This window comes from Trichoderma reesei (assembly GCF_000167675.1).
Source record: "Trichoderma reesei QM6a unplaced genomic scaffold TRIREscaffold_2, whole genome shotgun sequence".
NCBI classification, from domain to species: Eukaryota; Fungi; Ascomycota; class Sordariomycetes; order Hypocreales; family Hypocreaceae; genus Trichoderma; species Trichoderma reesei.
In genome coordinates, this window is record NW_006711149.1 from 892,699 (window position 1) to 910,711 (window position 18,013).

General features: G+C 55.6%; 6 protein-coding genes across 6 annotated transcripts; 3 read left to right on the forward strand and 3 right to left on the reverse strand.

Annotated features, from left to right (window-relative positions):
- Positions 1-1,433: 1,433 nt before the first annotated feature.
- TRIREDRAFT_55981 (uncharacterized protein) lies at positions 1,434-3,844 on the forward strand (the record flags this gene model as incomplete). The annotated part of the gene is made up of 2 exons (XM_006962078.1): positions 1,434-1,618; positions 1,699-3,844. Coding segments are annotated over 2 exons (2,331 nt in total), but the record flags the coding sequence as incomplete, so codon positions are not given.
- A 313-nt stretch (positions 3,845-4,157) lies between these two features.
- TRIREDRAFT_37593 (GTP binding protein) lies at positions 4,158-5,777 on the reverse strand (the record flags this gene model as incomplete). The annotated part of the gene is made up of 1 exon (XM_006961949.1): positions 4,158-5,777. A coding segment is annotated over one exon (1,620 nt), but the record flags the coding sequence as incomplete, so codon positions are not given.
- Positions 5,778-8,963: 3,186 nt separating this feature from the next.
- TRIREDRAFT_74795 (uncharacterized protein) lies at positions 8,964-10,045 on the forward strand (the record flags this gene model as incomplete). The annotated part of the gene is made up of 2 exons (XM_006962079.1): positions 8,964-9,091; positions 9,212-10,045. The coding sequence occupies 2 exons, from the start codon at positions 8,964-8,966 to the stop codon at positions 9,735-9,737; spliced, it is 654 nt and encodes a 217-aa protein (XP_006962141.1). The 3' UTR covers positions 9,738-10,045.
- Positions 10,046-11,563: 1,518 nt separating this feature from the next.
- Positions 11,564-13,426, reverse strand: TRIREDRAFT_74797 (uncharacterized protein; the record flags this gene model as incomplete). Its single annotated transcript, XM_006962282.1, has 4 exons — positions 13,170-13,426; positions 12,616-12,918; positions 11,764-12,531; positions 11,564-11,707 (listed from the first exon to the last, which is right to left on the reverse strand). The coding sequence occupies exons 1-4, from the start codon at positions 13,320-13,322 to the stop codon at positions 11,564-11,566; spliced, it is 1,368 nt and encodes a 455-aa protein (XP_006962344.1). The 5' UTR covers positions 13,323-13,426.
- A 1,059-nt stretch (positions 13,427-14,485) lies between these two features.
- TRIREDRAFT_55185 (uncharacterized protein) lies at positions 14,486-15,392 on the forward strand (the record flags this gene model as incomplete). The annotated part of the gene is made up of 3 exons (XM_006962080.1): positions 14,486-14,578; positions 14,676-14,753; positions 14,850-15,392. 3 exons carry the CDS (start codon positions 14,486-14,488, stop codon positions 15,390-15,392), a joined length of 714 nt encoding a protein of 237 aa, XP_006962142.1.
- A 967-nt stretch (positions 15,393-16,359) lies between these two features.
- Positions 16,360-18,013, reverse strand: TRIREDRAFT_103694 (GPCR protein, PTH11-type; the record flags this gene model as incomplete). The annotated part of the gene is made up of 2 exons (XM_006962283.1): positions 16,360-17,551; positions 17,679-18,013. The coding sequence occupies 2 exons, from the start codon at positions 18,011-18,013 to the stop codon at positions 16,360-16,362; spliced, it is 1,527 nt and encodes a 508-aa protein (XP_006962345.1).

An 18,013-nucleotide genomic window follows, 5' to 3' on the forward strand; every position in this document is an offset into this window, starting at 1 on the left:
TAGGCGGGCATCACAAGTGATCGTAGAATGAACCTTTAGTCGACTGAGACGACTGCTACCTAAGTAGTAGCTATCTTTTCCTCCTAACGTGGCGACGGCCACTCGTCTGCCAGAAAGGCACCACGTCAGATCACCTCACGTCACAACAACACTTCGATGAGGGGATCAACGCAGCAAGTCTTGTTCTTCTTCATGGCCCCCGCAAGCAGGAAAGCAGCACAATGAAAAAACGACGACAACAAGAGTGAAGCAACATCAAAAATTGTGCCTCCCATGGCCCCGAAGGACAATGGAGTGAGGAGCTGACTCCGCGGGTGTGCAATGCAGGCCCTCCTCACTGCATCCCCAGGTTCTTGATCTTGGGGATGCGAAACAAGGTAAGTATGAAGAAAAGGAAAAAAGAAGAAGAAAAGAGATAGAAAGAAGATGGGGAGGGAGCGAGAGAATATATACCCCATGGGTGATGGTCTGTGCGCGCGGGCGGGCGGTGAGGTTGGGCAGGTTGCTGTGTGTCGTGACTGCTGCCTGGAGGGCTGAGTGAATTGAGGGTGAGCTTGAAAGGTGAGGTGAGGGTGAGGGTGACTTGTGGTTGTGTGTACCGTTTTGGTTGGTGGTGAGGTGGAGGGGGGATTTGAGGTTGGCTGTTGACAAAGTAAGGTACATGGATTCAATGGCGTCGTGGAGAGATGTACATAAGGTAGCCTCAAGTGTTAGAGAAAGCAACCAACGGAGATGTAGGGAAAAGATGGAGATGTTGGCTTCCGCTGTTGGCAGCATGAGGCAAGCCATTGCCTTTCTGTTCGACAGATATCCAATGGGGGTCTTTTAATCTGGGCAATTAAGACGGGCAGGCATCGGCATGGGACAAAAGACTGCATACTAAAGCAATATCTATTATCTCCATGCTAAACGGATAGCCTAGAATGATTCAAGTGCTTTTCACGAGGATATTTCTGGAGAAGCTGGAGTCTTTGATGAGGTATATCAACAACGTTTTCGCTTTTGCACAATCGGAAGCAGATCAAATGGATTGCAATGCCCCTTGATCTGCTTACAGTACAGCTCCAGATGCCTCTGAGATGCAGATGCCGAGATGCTCCAACTGCAGTCAACCTGAACCTCCACCATCAAATGCTTTTAGCGCCTCTGGCCTGTGAGTTTGGCGCCACCCATCCTCTGCCTTTAGCGCACTCCTACCCGCGGCATAGCGGGGCATCTGGATTTTCTACCTTGCCGGTTACCTTATCTTGTAAAAATTTCCAAATTGAACCATCGCGACTGCGCAACCATCCGAGCAGCTCGAATCGCAACGATGGGCAGGAAGAACTTCAGAGTGAGATTTCCCGCCGAACCAACAAGATCACTTGACTGCAATTGACCAGTACTGACTCGTCACCCGTCGTCTGCAGGGTAAAAACCGTCGTGGAGGTGGCGGCGGACGCGGCGGAGGCGAGCGCACTCAGAGCTGGAGAGACTACCCTGCCCTGAAGAAGGAGAACCCGAAGCTTCAAGAGTTCTACGACGCGCTGCTGCAGCTGCCCGAGGAGGAGAAGACGCAGTTCTGGGATGCATTGAGGCGCGAGCTGCCCAACAGCTTTCGCTTCTGCGGCTCCAAGGGGTATGTTGCGCCTTGCGCGCCAAAGGCCGTCCTGTTCCTCCCCTTCAGCGCGCTCGTCGCTAACATTTCCTGTGACTTAGCCATGCGCTCGCCGTCGAGAGACTCCTGCGGACCCGATACATTCCCGAAATCGTCAAGATCGAGCATCAGGATGGCCGGCCCGTCGACCCTCCCAAGCCTGTCCCCTGGTACCCCGACGAGCTTGCCTGGTGGATGACCACGCCCAAGAACGTCGTGCGCAAGTTCCCGCCCTTTGCGGCTTTCCAAAAGTTCCTCGTCTCCGAGACCAGCGTCGGCAACATCAGCAGACAGGAAGTCGTCAGCATGATTCCTCCTCTGCTGATGGATCTGCGACCGGGCATGACGGTCCTGGACATGTGCGCCGCGCCTGGAAGCAAGTCTGCCCAGCTGCTGGAGATGCTCCACGTTGGCGAGGAGTCTCGCGTGAGGAAGGTGCTGCGACAGTATGCCAAGGAAGATGGCCTGGACCTCGGCGACGAGACCAAGGACGAAGCGGAGGCCGACCTCGAGGCGGACCCCTCTGATGCCGGTCGTGCGACGGGTCTCCTGATTGCCAACGATGCCGACTACAAGCGCGGCCATCTCCTGGTCCATCAGCTCAAGAGACTGTCTTCGCCCAATCTCCTCGTTATGAACCACGACGCTACCCAGTTCCCCTCCATCAAGCTGCCCTCGCCCGAACCGACCAAGCCTGTCTATCTCAAGTTTGACAGAATCCTGGCCGATGTGCCCTGCTCCGGTGACGGAACAGCCCGAAAGAACGTGAACCTGTGGAAGGACTGGCAGCCAGGTAGTGCCCTGGGACTGCACGTCACCCAGATTCGCATCCTGGTCCGGGCCCTGCAGCTCCTCAAGGTCGGCGGCCGCGTCGTGTACTCCACATGCAGCATGAACCCCGTCGAGAACGAGTCCATCATTGCAGCCGCGATCGAGAGATGTGGTGGCTTGGACAATGTCGAGATTGTCGACGCTAGCGATCAGCTCCCTGGCCTCGTACGACGCCCTGGCCTCAAGACGTGGAAGATCATGGACAAGAGTGGCAGGATCTGGAACTCCTGGGAAGAGGTTGAGAAGTTTACCAAGGAGAGCAACGACGGCGTTGTCCCTGGCCGACTTCAGTCGTCCATGTTCCCTGATCCCGAGGGTACGAAGCTGCCCCTCGAGCGGTGCATGAGGGTGTACCCCCATCTGCAAGATACCGGTGGCTTCTTCATCACCGTTCTGGAGAAGAAGTCGGAGTTTAAGGCGAAGCCCGAGAACGAGGCCAAGGAGGCCAAAACCGGGGAGGAGAATGAACCTGCCACAGACAACAAGAGGCCCCTCGACGCTAATGCCGATACGGAGCAGCCTGCCAAGAAGGCCAAGACGGAGGAGAAAAACTCAGCAGCCGCCACTCCTGCCCCTGCTGCCGAACCTGTTGCTCAGCGCGAGGAGCGCCCTAGCAAGCCAAAGAAGAACGGACCGGTGGAGGAGCCGTTCAAGTACCTCGACCCCTCTCACCCAACCATCCAGAACATCAAGGAGTTTTACAAGCTGTCGAGCCGCTTCCCCACGGACCGATACATGGTGAGGAACGAGATGGGCGAGCCGGCCAAGGCCATCTACTACACCACCGCCCTGACGCGCGACATCCTGACGGAGAACGAGGGTAGAGGCCTCAAGTTCATCCACGGCGGCGTGCGCATGTTCATGAAGCAGGACGCGCCCTCGGCCGAGGTCTGCCGCTGGCGCATCCAGTCGGAGGGCATGCCCATCCTGCAGGGCTACGTGGGCGAGACGCGCGTCGTGCACCTGCGCAAGAAGGAGACGCTGCACAAGCTGCTCATTGAGATGTTCCCCAAGATTAGCGACGGCGGATGGCAGAACTTTGACGAAATTGGCGAGCGGGTGCGCGATATCGGCATGGGCTGCTGCGTGCTGCGGGTCGAGCCCGAGGGCGACGACCCGGAGTGGCAGGAGAGGATGGCGTTGCCGCTGTGGAAGAGCATTCACTCGCTGAACCTGATGCTGCCCAAGGAGGACCGCGCGGCGATGCTGTTGAGAGTGTTCAATGATACTTCGCCGCTGATTAACATTAGCCTGCAGCGGAAGGAGAAGAAGGCTGCTGAGGAGGCGCAGCAGCAGGAGGAACAGGAGCAGGAGCAGGAACAGGAGTTGGAGGATATCGATGTGGAGGATCTTCCTACGCCTGAGGGCGATGATTAATTAGTGAACATGGGATGTTGGAAGAATTTTCGTTGCTTTCAAAGAAAACCCCCGACAGATGGGTGAAAGCATGTAAGATGGGCCATATGTGGAAGAGAATTGTAGTATCACCCGGTACGAGGTAGTCAATCTACAAGCTTATTTGTCGTTTATATTTACCTATTTGTCGATGTTTTACAGTGTCGTCTATGTGCTATACAAAATGCCATCATACATATTCGTACAAAACCTCCGTCTTCCATCGTGATTCATTCGCCTACTCATCCAAAAGCCCAACCGTCCAGTCAACAATCCTCTCCACGCCCTGCCCCTTGATCGCACTCACAGGAATCGCCGCACAGCTCTTGGTCCAGGCGCCCTCGACACCACTCGGATGCTGCTCCCTCCCTTCCGTAACATCCTCAAGATACCTCTCCAGCTCCTTGAAGTTCTCCCTCGTCTCCGGCAGATCGGCCTTGGTGGCGACTACGTACCACGGCTTGCCCGCAATGTGCAGCGTCGGGGTCCTGGATTGCGCCTCTTGCATGGGTAGCGGCGTGCCGTACGAGGCGCCCATGAGATTGATCGGCCCGCGCGACGCCTGCGAGACGAGGTCCCAGTCGACGCGGGCCTCGAACTCGCGCGAGCGCTCTTCCTCCTGGCGCATCTCGGCGTAGAGGCCGACTTCGCGCCAGAGGGCCTTCAGGGCGGCGACGGCGCTGCCGGCGCTGAGGTCGATGACGAAGGCGAGGACACCGGCGCGCTCGACGTGGCGGAGGAAGGCTATGCCGAGGCCGCGGTCGAGATGGGCTCCCTCGATGAGACCTGGGATGTCGGCAACGGTGAAGCGGGTTCGCGGATCGCCCAGGGTAGAATCATCGGTGCTGGTGGCATCTGGAGAGGACGACGGGTAGCGGTGGCGGCGGGCTTTGACGTTGGGGCGGCCAGAGTATTTGTCTAGGACTACGGTGCCGATGTTGGGCTGCAGCGTGGTAAAGGCCCAGTTGCCGACCCGCGCGCGGCTGTTTGTGAGAGCTCGCAAGAGAGTGCTCTTGCCGGCGTTGGGAAGTCCCACGAGGCCCACGTCGGCCAGGAGCTTGAGTTCGAGGGAGATTTTCATGGTGACGGCTTCCTCGCCCTTGGTGGCGAAGACGGGTCGCGGGTGGTTTCTCGACGTGAAGTGGGGGTTTCCGAGGCCATTGATGCCGCCTACGGCCAGCAGAATGGGCGTCGGTGTCGGTCTAGAGAGGTCGAGATAGATTGGCGGGGGAGGCTGCTGGAAGAAGCGAGTCCGCTTGGGCAGCTTGGGGAACTCTGCGGACTTCATCTCGCTCTTGGACATGCCGGGGTAGAGAAGCCACTTCTCGCGCTCGGGGTTATCAGCGTCTGGATCGTAGTCGTCCTCGGGGCTGTTCTTCTTTCGACGTCTTTCGTCTAAAGCATCCTCTTCGGCCTCTAGCTCATCTTCTAGCTCAGCGTCTTGCTCTGCTTCTCGCTCGGCTTCTCGCTCGCGCTGTTGCTGGGCCAAGAGCTCGCGTCTCCTCTGCTTCTTCAGCGCCTGGTACGCCCTCAGAGCAATCTCTTCCTCGGCAGCTGGGTCATGGCGCTCAATCTCTTGCACAATCGTGCCGACGGGGACGGTGATGACGACGTCTTCGCCTCGCATGCCGCCTTTCCCACTGCCCTGCCCGTGCCTTCCGCGTCCAGCACGGATGAAGCGCCTTCGGGCGAGTTTATGCAACGAAGTCTCGCCGTGTGCGGCCTGGATATAGACATTGCCTCCTATGCCTCCGTCGCCGCCATTGGGAGGGCCGTCGGGAAGGAAGGCTTCTCGCTGGAAGGAGACGCAGCCGTTGCCGCCGCGGCCGGCATAGATTGTCAGCTCGGCTTTATCAGCGAAGCTTGGCGCTGCATAGTCGTCTGGTGCGGGATTCAGTCGCGACTCGGGTAGGCTGTTCAATATCGAGGAGGACGATGCAGATGAAGACGAAGAAGAGTGACGGCTGAGAGCTGTTCGGAGGAGGGCAGGATGGGCGGATCGAGGGCGGAAGAGAGCTGGGTAGAGGAACGGGGCCAGCGGCAGGTGAGACGCTCCGGGGCACCGAGGCGGCATGTTGTTGAGTTTATGCGAGAAGTTGGAACTGCTTGTCCATGTCTGCTTCTGTTGAATCTAGGTAGGTTTGATATCGGACGCAAAATGCGAGGTGCCAGAAAATTCACGATGATGCGGCTGATAAGATAAGAAACAACACAGCAGGGGTTCTGGTGGCGACGACGCCTGTAGTTTAGCGGAGGACAACGCCGGGATGGACCCCGCCAGCGCCGACCGATGGCGGGTGTGGCGGGGTAAGAGGCCGATCAGCGGCTTCCACATTCACTGAAATGATATTGGGTTGAATCATGAAGTGGAAGCATCTGCGTGCTTCAAGATGACATGACAGGAGATGACACTTTATTATGCATGCATTATGCACAGGTACTCTGAATCAGTTGCTTGGTAATATTTGCAGATAATAATAATCGCAGCTGGTGACGAAAGTGGTGCAGTTAAGGCGTTCTGAGTGCATAGCGGGAAGCTGCTGCTGCCAGCTCGACCTGCTGAGTTGGCAATTGACGGACGAAAAAGCTGATGAAACCCTCAGCTCGATTTCCCGTCTCCCGCCCCCGCTCCCAAGCCAGACAACACAACTGAACCCTGTCGCTTTCAGATGACCCGGGCATGTATGTACAAATGGGACAGGCAAACAGGCAAGCAGAGAAAAGCACGCACAACCCGGAACTCGACGGCCTATGATTTGCTGCGGCTGGGGAGATCGCCAATGGTATGTATGTAGGTAGGTGCACCTGTACCTGTCGCTTGGAACGTTGGGGACATGGCCATGGGCAACGCACTCACGATGAGACAGAGCAGACAAGGCACGGATGCAAAGACGCAAGGCGATACTAGCAGCCGGCAGCACCTCACATCATCTCGCAGCCATGTCACCAGCTTCCAGCATCATCAACCCCCATCGTGACCCGTCGCCGGTCTGCTAGGGCTTCCTCTAGCTTCTCGCCAGCCTCGTCGAGCTCAGTCCACAAGGGTTCAGTCCGGCCAACGGCGGGCCTCGTCCATGCATATCCCGCCCCGCGTGATTTGACGGTTGCGTGGCTTCGAGCCCGCTCGCCCATGCAGAAGAGTGCGGTCAAAATCTCTTGCTGCTGCGAAGCACATACTAGTACTACTATTACAGCACTCGTGCTGTAACATGCTGGTCAGTATGTACTGCGTTCCTACTTTGCAGCAGCACCAGCAGCAGGATTGCTTCGGCTTGCCAACCAAAAGAAATTACCTTCCGCCGCAGGGTTGGGCTGCCTGACGGACTGCTCCCACTCGTTTGCCCGCAGCAAGCACCTACATGATACATAACGGCACGCTACAGCAAATCAGCATGCCTGCAGGCAACAGACAAGACGAAAGAGTGAAGTAGTGAATGGCGAGAGAAGGAAAAGAAAATCTGCTGGGATTACTAGCAGAGAAAAGCGGCTGGTACATACGGAGACGGACGGGGCTGCTGCAGGCAGGAATATCGCGTACTTGTGCCAGCCAGGTTCTGCCCTCGCTAGGCTCGACCCCGATTGGTGAGACGCACGTCGCCCGCCCTTCACTCTATCCTGCCGGCTCCATCCGCCTGCTGAGTTTTCGCTGCATGAGACTCTTCTCCTCACCACGGTCAACAAGCCAGCGCCAGCTCGACCCTTGTGTGCGTGCCGTGTCTCTGCTTTGTGTGACACCAGCGGGCTCCATTGCTGCACGGACAGCGAGACGCCGTCGGCCACATATCCAGACCTGCGAGATTATCGACCGCCACCTTTTCCACGTTGCAAGGACATACTTACGGTACATACGAAGAAGCAGCACGAGGGACAACTTGAAAGCACCGCTACCAGGCGACGAGCTGTCACTTGTTGGTCTCGGCCACGGCAGACATCACCCCTCTTTGGGATCGCCACTGCTGCGCTTTGTACTGTATAGCTTGTCCTGAGACGGGCATCGTTCTGTTTACAGCCAGAGAGCGATATTACTCGAACGGACAGCGTCAATTACTCTGCTCTACTTGCTCTTTTACGTCTTCACAGCCACTCTCCGTCTTCTCCCTGCTCTGCTACGGCACAAAGAGACGTCACCTGCTCGGCAGCCTCTCTCCCTCGCCCTCTCAGTTTGCTTGGGCATCTGCGATCTCCGTTGGGCCAGTTCGCTGCTCGTTAGGCTAGCCTGCATAGGCTCCTCGATCCCGCATTCGAGCCACGACAGCTGGCCCCGTCGCCCCCCTGCCGCCTCCTCATTCGACCCCAAAAAGCACACGCTCGTCGTTGCTGCAGCTGCCCTCTGGATTCTTTCCCCACGCTCTGGTCTCTGGTCCCGGACCTTGAGATCTTGTCCCTCCCAAAGGCCCTCCTTCTGGTTCCCTCCGGAAAGCTTCATCCTGGGTCCGACGCCGCCAGCCTGCTGCTTCGTGCTTGTGCTTGTGCTCGCGCGCGTGCTTGCAGGACACATCCCCCAACTCGCCCGTCTTCTGCTTTGGCACAACTGCTGCTGCTGTTGCCGTTCGTGCTGTTGGCATTGCCTCCATTCCCTTTACCGCTTGGCGTGAGCCTATCGCAGCCTCTGCTTGTCTTAACTTTTTCCTCAGCCGGTCGGTCAGTCTCTCTGTTTCTTACCCTCTCCCTCGCACCCTCTGCTGCTCTCTCTTTCCTTCTCTTTCCCTCTCCTCTCCTCTCCTCCTCTCCTGCTCCTCTCTTCTCTCCTGCTTAACCTTCCAATCCGTCACCCTACCACAACCACCCAGCTTTCCCACTTGCGTCCCTCATGAAGCCCGTCTATGGGCCTGCCAACGGGGGAGTGAGGCCTTGCTACTGCGGTTGACGAAACCACGTATCTGAGCCCGCCAACAAGCCCACCGTGCCCTTTCTCTTCCGCGTGCCTGAATGCCTTCTGCTTCGTGTAATACTAGCCCGTATTCTGTTCCCTGCCCGTCTCGCCTTGAACACTTGCTTCATCGCACCTCAACCTAAACAGCGCCTCCTCACCTGACCAAGAGACACACCCTTTGCTAAGATGCACACCAGAGATCTCAAGGTGCGCAAGACCGTCATCAGAATGGATCCGGACTGCGCCATATGCCACGCTCCGGCCTCGATGGCCTGTGACTGCGAGGCAAAGGGCCTCGAGGTGGCCGTTAAGCAGGCCGAGGAACGCATGATGCGGTCCATATACGGCGACATACGGTTGGTTCTACCATCTTCCTGCCCTCCGCTGTCTCTTGTATCTTACTGTTCCGCGATGCTCTGCCCTGACCGCCTTCAATGCCATGGCCTATAGCATGGACTGACTTGTCTCATCTATAGTTCGTGGGTAAGGGCCCATGCTCAAGATTATATACTCGAGTATTTCCGTCAACTTGCCGAGCGACGGAAGACGGCCCACTCGGCTCACCTCGACCACATCACTGCCCACGCCTTCTACCATTATAATGCGCCGCCACATCCCAACCAGATCGCCGAAGCCCAGGCGACCCTGAAGCGAGGCATCGACGAGGATTGGCAGGCCAGCGTACAACGTTATCCCGAAGTCCTCGAATACTTTTATAGCCTCATCGAGCTCACCCTCCCCGCGGACGACGAGGCCGCCGTGAAGAACCCTCCCTTGACTGCTCCACCTCGAAAGCCGAGTCGTCGGGCCGGCTCCATCAGTGCCAGCGCCGGTTCCGCTCCTCCTCCCGCCATAGCCCCTCCCTCGTCTTTCCACGACCGCGATGCCCTCATGGAGCGCCGGACCCCCGCGCCGGCCACCACACCACGAGACCGGAGGACATTCAGACCGCCGCCTCCGCAGCATCACCCGTCTTCGTCATACTATGCACCATTTGGATAAGCAGCATATAACAATACGAAAAGAAATAAGCAATATAAGCGGACCAGTATACCATTACGACGCAAACCCAACCCGCCAGGGGCACAAGCTGTCGACACGTCATTTTTCGCTCTTTCACATCTCATCCTGCACCAAAAAAAACATCACGACATGTACGATCACCCTCTGGTTTCATTTGTCTGGAATGGAAATGGCATGATTGCATGGTATTGGGGTAGCCTTGCTTACGAAAGTCACGAAACGCTGGGATTTATCTTTCTTACTCACGCATACTTATACATATACATCTTGGCTACATCTACGAGAATTTCGGATACCATTCAGCTTTGGCGTATAAAAGATGCATCAAGGAAGCGAACAACTTGTCTCCTATAGCATTGAAAAGCCATCATTAAGCCTTTATAGCGAGTATTTCTGTGCACTATGTGACATTGCTCGTGGTTGCCATACTACCTCATACCAGGTAGTCAAGGCAAGACGGGACATTAAGGCATCTGTCTGTCTACAACCAAAACATCAATCCCTCAGTTCCCCTCCTGCACCTCGTTCAACCATACAATCATGCGATAACGCACATCATCAACCTCGTCATCACGATCGAGTGCATACTAATATCTACCAAGTTAGTAGTACTTGCGGTGAAGACCTGCATGACCTCCTTACCTTGTGATTCATGCGCCGTCCTAACGACCCGCATGAGACGGCCCATCTAGATACATACATGGTTCTCTTTTTAGCTTCACAAACAGACTTTGGTGGTTCTCCCCTCTTTCCGACATTGTATGTATGTAGGTAGTGTGGCCGTGGACTTTGAATAAGCGGAATAATAATGCAGTGTACACATGTCGTATGTGATATGGCTTGCACACGGCATTATGTTTTGTCTTCTCTTGTGTCTCCTGAGGAGCGCATACGTACATGCAGATGATATGCAGCTTCGCCTGCAAGCCACGCTTGTTTGAAAGCAGACGGGCCATTGAGGACCAGTACATTCACCGAGAAAGCCCTCACGCAAAAAGGTGTTGGCAGGGGTTTCTCAAGGCTTTACTAGGTGGGAGTTGTTCTTCAAAATTGCAAAGCACATGGTGTTCCACTGTTGTGCAGAATGCTGCCTTGTTCCCCCATGCATGATGCCGGAAGCCATTCCCCGACAATTCTGTCCAAATCGTAAAGTGAAATGAGATAGGTGAAGTCGCAATGCGTGTATTTCGTGCCCGGAAAACTCCTCTTGCTCGATTGCTAGTAGACATGATATACCCCGGTACAAAGAAGAGAACTGACGAATAAATGAAAAAAGGGGGTATACAGGCACACAAAAGGCATAAGAGGAATGGCCCAGGTGACAGTAAAAGGCATACCCGAAGATGCGGAGGATTTGCTGGTGCGTAATGATATGGGTAACAGGTAAGAGGGAGGAGGAAAGAAACCCAATTTGTCAATACTTTTTTTCGCTTGTCCGCCCAGCAACTTCTCTTTTTCTTTTCACCCACCATGTCCCATCCATCCCATTTCCCCCTTATTTTTCGACTACTTCCCTCCCGCATAATAAATGATAACAAAACAAACAACCTTTCCTTCCTTTTTCTGTTCAAGAAGTACATTTCTCGATGCTGACCTGGGAGAAGCGCGCAAGCTTGTAAAAGAGAGACAAGATAATGATGAAGCAGTGGTGTGAGAGGAACGAGGGGCGGCGGCGCGGTCAGCCTAAACATGATAAACGCAGCTTTTCAAGAAGAAAAAGGAGGATTAGGAAAAGGGCATCAGCAGCTGTTGATGCTCTCTTTCCTTCTGTAGGGCTCATGGAGCGAAGGCTGAGGAGAGGTCTACTATGACGACTCCTCCTTCTTCTCCTCGAGAGAGGCCTCCTTGAGTTCGGCGGTGGCCTCCTCGACCTTGTCGCCGTTGGTGGAGTTCTCGCTCTTCTCGTTCTTCTCAAGCTCCTCGAGCTTCTTCTTGGCCTTCTCAATGTTCTGTGGCGAGTTAGTTCACTTCTTTGAGCGAAATAAAAGGTAAAATGAGCACGTACACGCTGGGTCTGGGCAGCCTGATCCTCCTTCCAGTGGGCAAGCTTGGCCTTGACCTTCTCGACCAACTCGGGAACGTCCTCCTCGCGCATGGGAGGGTCAAGAGACAGGAACGCGCAGTCCTCAACAACGGACGGGGGGCAGTTGAATCCCTTCTGGGCACCACCGGACTTGCCCTTCTTGCCCTTCTTGCCCTTGGACTGGGCAGGGAGGTACTCGTCCTCGCGGTCCTCCTTGCGGACGAGCTTGGTGCCCTTAAGACCAGACTCGTCAACGGTTCGCTGGGCCTGAGCGGTCAAGCCCGAGTTGGCAAGCAGGGGCGTCTTCTCAGCCTTGAACGAGGGATCGAGGAAGGCGAGCAGGCTGTTGGCACGGCGGATCTCGTCCAGGTAGGCGGGCTCACTGGCCTCGGCGAGGACACGCTCGGCATCGGCCTTCTTGCGCTCCTGGACGTAGCGCTCACGCTCCAGGCGCTGGCGCTCCCGCTGCTTCTCGCGGGCCTCGCGCTCGTAGGCCTGGTAAGCCTTCTTCTGGCCGTAGTAGTCATCCTTGAGCTTGCGGATGGCGGCAAACTTCTCCTGCTGCTCGGCCTGCAGCTTGGTGCGCTCGTCGCGGAGGCTGGACAGGTTCTTGTAGGCCTCGTCCTGCTCGGCCTTGATGACGTCGAGCTCGGCCTGGATCTTGTTGTACTGCTCGGACAGGGCCTTCTGCTCGGGGTCCTCCATGGAGTCCTTGATCTCCTTGATCTTGGCGCGGAGGTCGTCGATCTGCTTCTGGGCCTCGTCGAACTGGCCAAAGTTCTTGCGCAGCTTGCGCAGGTTGGAGATGTCGGCCAGGGCCTTCTTCTCGTCGACGAGCTTCATGGTGCCCGAGTTGACCTGCTTGTCGAGGGCCTCAATCTGGCGGTCGACATCCTCGACGCTCTTGAAGGGGACCTTTGCCTTGGCCGCCTTCTGCTCGTTGACACGGCTGCGGAGCTGCTCGTCCAGGCGCTTGATCTGGTCCAGCTTGGACGTGCGGGCATTCTTGCCACCGGCCTGCTTCTGGCGGATCTCGTTGGCCTGGGCAATGAGCTCCTGGCGGCGCTTCTGGGTGGCGCTGGGCTGGTCCTTGTTCTTGTTCGGGAGCGCAACGTCGATCTTGGCCTTGATGGCGTTCTGATGATGGTTGTTAGCACAGGTCTGTCAGCTTTTCAAGCGGTGTTCCGTTGCTTTATATGCCTCTCCTCTACCCTCTAGAAACTCTCCGGGCATGCTCAAGGTAGCCAGGTATTGCTGCTATTGTTGGGGGTGAAGGGAGCGAATCGATAAGGTGTACCCCAACAACCGGGGAAAGTGTCCGATGAACAGAGAGGCATTGGGACAGGATTACGCCAGGAAAACGGCAATCACAACACAGCAGGACATACAAACTTGTCCATGGCAGCCTTGTGCTCCTTCTCAGCCTTGGCGAGGGCTTCCTTAAAGGCGTTCTCGTCCGGGCGAGTCGGGCGAGTCGCAGGCGCAGAAGCAGCAGGGGCGGCATCGGCCGCGGCAGCGGGAGAGGCGGCAGCGGTGGTCATTGTGCCGACAAGAGGAAACAGAGCGAAGGGAAATTTGCTCAAAAAGAAGGGAAACAGGCCAAAGGAAAAGCCGTCACACAATCTCCCAGTCGGAGACTGAAAGCAGAAACGGGAGAGGGAGGAGGAGGAAGAATTGGCAAGAAGAGCGCCGTCTGTTAACGAGGAGAAGGAAAAGAAGAAATGCAAGAAGAAAAAAAAAGCCGAAGCCGCCAGACAAACTGCCAAATAATTTGGTGGTGAGCCTGGCAGAAAAAAAAAATTGCCCTGGGACGCACCACCTTTCACATTGGCAGCGCAGGGCCCACACACGGATTCAACAGAAAACTGAGGATTGATTTGAGTTTTGGCGATGGCAGATTGTATGAAAGCCAAAGAAAGCAATTGAGTCTATTTTCTACGAGGCTGGGCGGTTCCTGTTGAGGATTGTGATGCTGTGGCTTCCCACTGAAGGGCGGTGGTTGAGGACACTGTGGTGCCAAATCGTCCCTAGCGAGCAACTCTAACAGCTTAATTACGGCGGTTTGGTCCATCTCCAGGCCACTTTGGCAGTGCTAGTTAGCACCTCTTTGGTTCCTGGGGGATTGGCGGTGGATATTGGCGGCCAATGGGGGACATGGAGACGCAGCACCACCGCCGAATGCTGCCGGGGCCTCTTTTTCAACCACAAGACTTTTGCAGCGATGTTGAGATTGAGGCGCTGCAATATTCAAGCCCAACACTCGGTCCAGGCAAAGAATATGCTGCGCCAGAATCTAGGTATGTAGCCGAGTTCACCCATCCGTCATTACTCGGAAAGCTCTGCTAGGTACCTATTTCATTCAATCACATGTACAGAGTAGAGTATCCTCTTAAGAACACCACAGACTCTTATCAGCCAGCTCACGTGACCCATCCTTATCAACGCCCGCCCAGCCAGCCAGCCAGTCAGCCAAGAGATGGGCAACGCCCCCAGAGCCCAGAAAAAAAGAGGCCCGGCCAATGCAAGGCTGTCGCGCCAAACAATTTTTTGACAAGTCCAAACCTCCCCTGCGCAAAGCCGAAACCGACGACGAGAGAAGCCGCCTGCTATTAACCTACGCATCACGGCATCGCGGGCCTCATCCTTCTTTCTCTTCTCGGATCGAATCCTCTTTGATACCATAAAGCGATCAGCCTCGGACACGATGATTGACGATCTGCCCAACGATGCCAAGTCCAAGGAGGTGGTGCGGCTCTGGCGCGCGTGGAGGACTGTTCACGAGATGGTTGCGGACCGAGTGCGTTTCTCTCTCTCCCAGCATTTCTTCCGAGATTGCTGTTGAAATGATGCTTCTTTCTTTGCGGCGGGCTATATACTCATCATCCGGCCGTTAGGAGTACGAGCTTGCCGAAGACGAAGTCAACATCTCCCTCGACCGATTCCGCGACGAATACTGCCACCCCGACGGCACCGTAAAGTACGGCCTCTCCCCCGGTTCCCCCCAATAACGATCAACTCATTCCAGACTCCAAACATTTTACCCACAAACGACATGAGATACTAATGAGCTTACGCAAAAAAACAGCCGCGCAAAACTCCAATTCTCCGCCCGCCCAAGCGACTCCATGCTCCGCAAGAACACACCCCCCGCAACCCCCTCCAACCCGGACCCCGTCCCCGACTGCGGCCCCATCTGGGTCGAGTTCCTGACGGACAAGCAGTTTGGCGTCGGTCAGATCCGCCAGTTTGCAAAGTACACAATCTCCAACAACTACAAGACGGGCATCATGGTGACGCACGTGCCGCTGTCCCCCGCCGCCCGCAAGTCCCTCGCCAGCGTCGAGAACCTGGCCAAGATTGAGTGCTTCCTCGAGGACGACCTGCTCGTCAACATCACCCACCACGAGCTCGTGCCCCGGCACGTGCTGCTTTCGCGCGAGGAGAAGATTGCCCTGCTCAAGAGGTATCGGCTCAAGGAGACGCAGCTGCCGCGTATTCTGCAAAAGGATCCCGTTGCGAGGTATTTGGGGCTCAAGAGGGGGCAGGTTGTCAAGATTATCCGGGTCAGTGAGACGGCGGGTCGGTATGCCAGTTACCGACTTTGCGTTTAGAGTGTTTTGCTCTATCGAGAGATTACGGTTACGATTGGGATAGAGGGTGGTTCCGATGGTGGTTGGGGAGGATGGCAGGTTGAAGGCGTCAACATTTGGACTCAGCTATCGAGCATCCTGAAAGAGTCCCCGAAAGAAGGAAAAAGAAAAGAGAAAAAAACCCGAGACTTTGCTTGGATGAAGGCGGCAGCAGCGGTGGTGATGCTGTTTGTATCTATTGTTTGCATTTGCAGTGTCAAAGCTGGCGTTTACGGGGTCTAATCACTAGAATTACAAGAAACAAATCAATAAATACCTTACTATCAAATTCATAATACACATGGCGCTTTCCGAGAGTGAATCGTTGTGGTTGTTCACATTGCAACACCAGAGAAAATGAACAAAAATGGATCTCAATCGATATTGTATACGCTTCATCTTCGTGTCAATTCTCTCAGCACATCTATGTACCACATGTTCCTCGTCCCTTCGTAACCACTCGAGGCGGAGACCTCCAAAGCCTCTCTTATCATCCAACAAAACGGTGCTAATCACCGGGGTATATGCAATCAAAGTACCAATGCAGAAAGAGAAGAAGAAGAAAAATCAAAGGCAACATCCAGCTCCGTCTTGTCTCATCGCTTGCCAGGCGCTCGCTCGCCCTCCAAACTGGATATTCAAAAGCCACCAAAACGACGCCATTTCCATCCTGGTACTCTACCCGGTTAAGAAAAAAAAAAACAAAAAACAGGTGTACCATATGTATACGCATATACAACAGGAAAGAGAACCATCGTCGACGCCATGCTTGACGAATATCATCTAAGAAGAAGAATAGGCTGAATATATAACGGTATAGCGGGTGAAATATGAGACAGAAAAGGCGTTTCCTCCAATAGGAATGAGATATTCGTGACTCCAGTCGTAGATTAGGTCGTTAAGTAGAAACGGCAGGTGGGTGCGGCTGCCGTAGGATTCGTTATCGCTTTCACGGTCGTAAGAGGCCGCCAGGGTCCATGAGAACGAGGTTGGAGGATTCTCCTGCTGAAGTGTGATGTTCCTGGTGAGACTGCGGGATGGTTTGCAGCTCGGTGCCTGTCCTCGGCTTGGACCGACCCGACGACTTTGAGTTGAGAGGGGACAAGAGACCCCCCAGGTCCTGCAGCAGCGCCGTTGAGCCACGCCGAACGCCGCTTGCGCTGGCCTTTCTGGACGGCTGAGGAGGGTTCTGGGAGGTGCTTGCGTCCATGGAGGATGAAGTGTAGCTGCTCCCTCTGCGGTAACTTGCACTACTTGTGCCAGCTGAGTCCTCGAGAAGGCCACCCACATCGAACAGCGAGAGCTTCCTGGACTCGTGCGGAGACTCAGTCCTATAAATCAACAGGTCTCCGCTCTCCTGTGCGCTCTGTTGTCCGCTGTCATGGGCGCTGTCGTGGGCGCTGTCCTCTCGCTGTTGGCGATCATGTCCAACAGAGCGCATCGGTTGGATGGGCGCGTACAGGTCATCAGATGGCGTGTCGGGTTGCTCTCGTAGCTCGGGCTCAACGGCCAGTCCAAGATCCCTCACCAGGTCTTCATCGCTGCCCCACTGGCGCTGCATCGTTGGCCTTCGCACAGTAGGGCGTTCAAACGACTCGGCGGCGGTGGAGGTTCGCCTGGGCTTCTGTTTCTTGACGCCTCGGTCTCGGACGAAGGAGCCCAAGACAAGGGCATTTGCAGACGCAGTGGCGAAGATGAGTTCGACGGACGCGAGGAGCGATCGGTACGACTGGCGGCCATGGGCGTCGATGATGAGTGGCACCCGGTAGAGGGTCACGCCAACAACTGACAAGCTGAGAGAGAAGAGGAGAAGGAGCTGGAGTTTTCGGACAAGCGTCATGTGGCTCTGAATGATCAGAGGGATGGGGAATATAACGAGCAGCAGGTCGGTGAGGACGTTGCAGGTGGCCAAGGTGATGAGCTGGACGAAGCCTTGACGACATTGACCGCCAGGGTCAGGCAAGACCTGCCAGTAATGCTGAAAAGGGTGGCACTCGACGAGATCGCTAATGACGACGGCGATGAAGGTGAGGCCGAGGGCGCATCGGATGGCGATTAACGTGTATCGCTGCGATCGCTGCCACGTCAGGTCGGTGATACGCGCCAGGAATTCGAGAATGGTGCCTTTCAGAATCCATAGCCTGTTATTGACAACCAGTCAGTAAGCGATTCCAACACGATTCCTTCCCATGGGCCTGTCGCGGCCTGCCTGACCACTTGTCCACCCCCGCGCACGCGAAGCATAAAATGTTTGTAAAGATTACTTACGTCGCGGCATAGAGTATGCGAGCCAGCAGAACGAGACCACTGGCAACGGATTTCTTGTGCAGCTGCTCGGAAGTGAGGGCAACCCCGGTGAAGTCGGAGTTGTTGGTGCCATTTGTGAGGATGAAGTGGACGCAGCCCATGCGCAAGAATAGCGGAATCAGGGCGAGAGCGACGACCTTGTCTTCGTTGAAGAGCTTCTCGGTGCGGATGAAGCGGCCAACGATGCGCAGCAGGATCATGAGGGCGCAGAAGATGGTTGCCCACCAGCAGACGAGCAGCGAGGGCTTGTCCTCCGGAAAGGGCCGCAGTGACGGCGGCTCAGAGTAGATAGACAT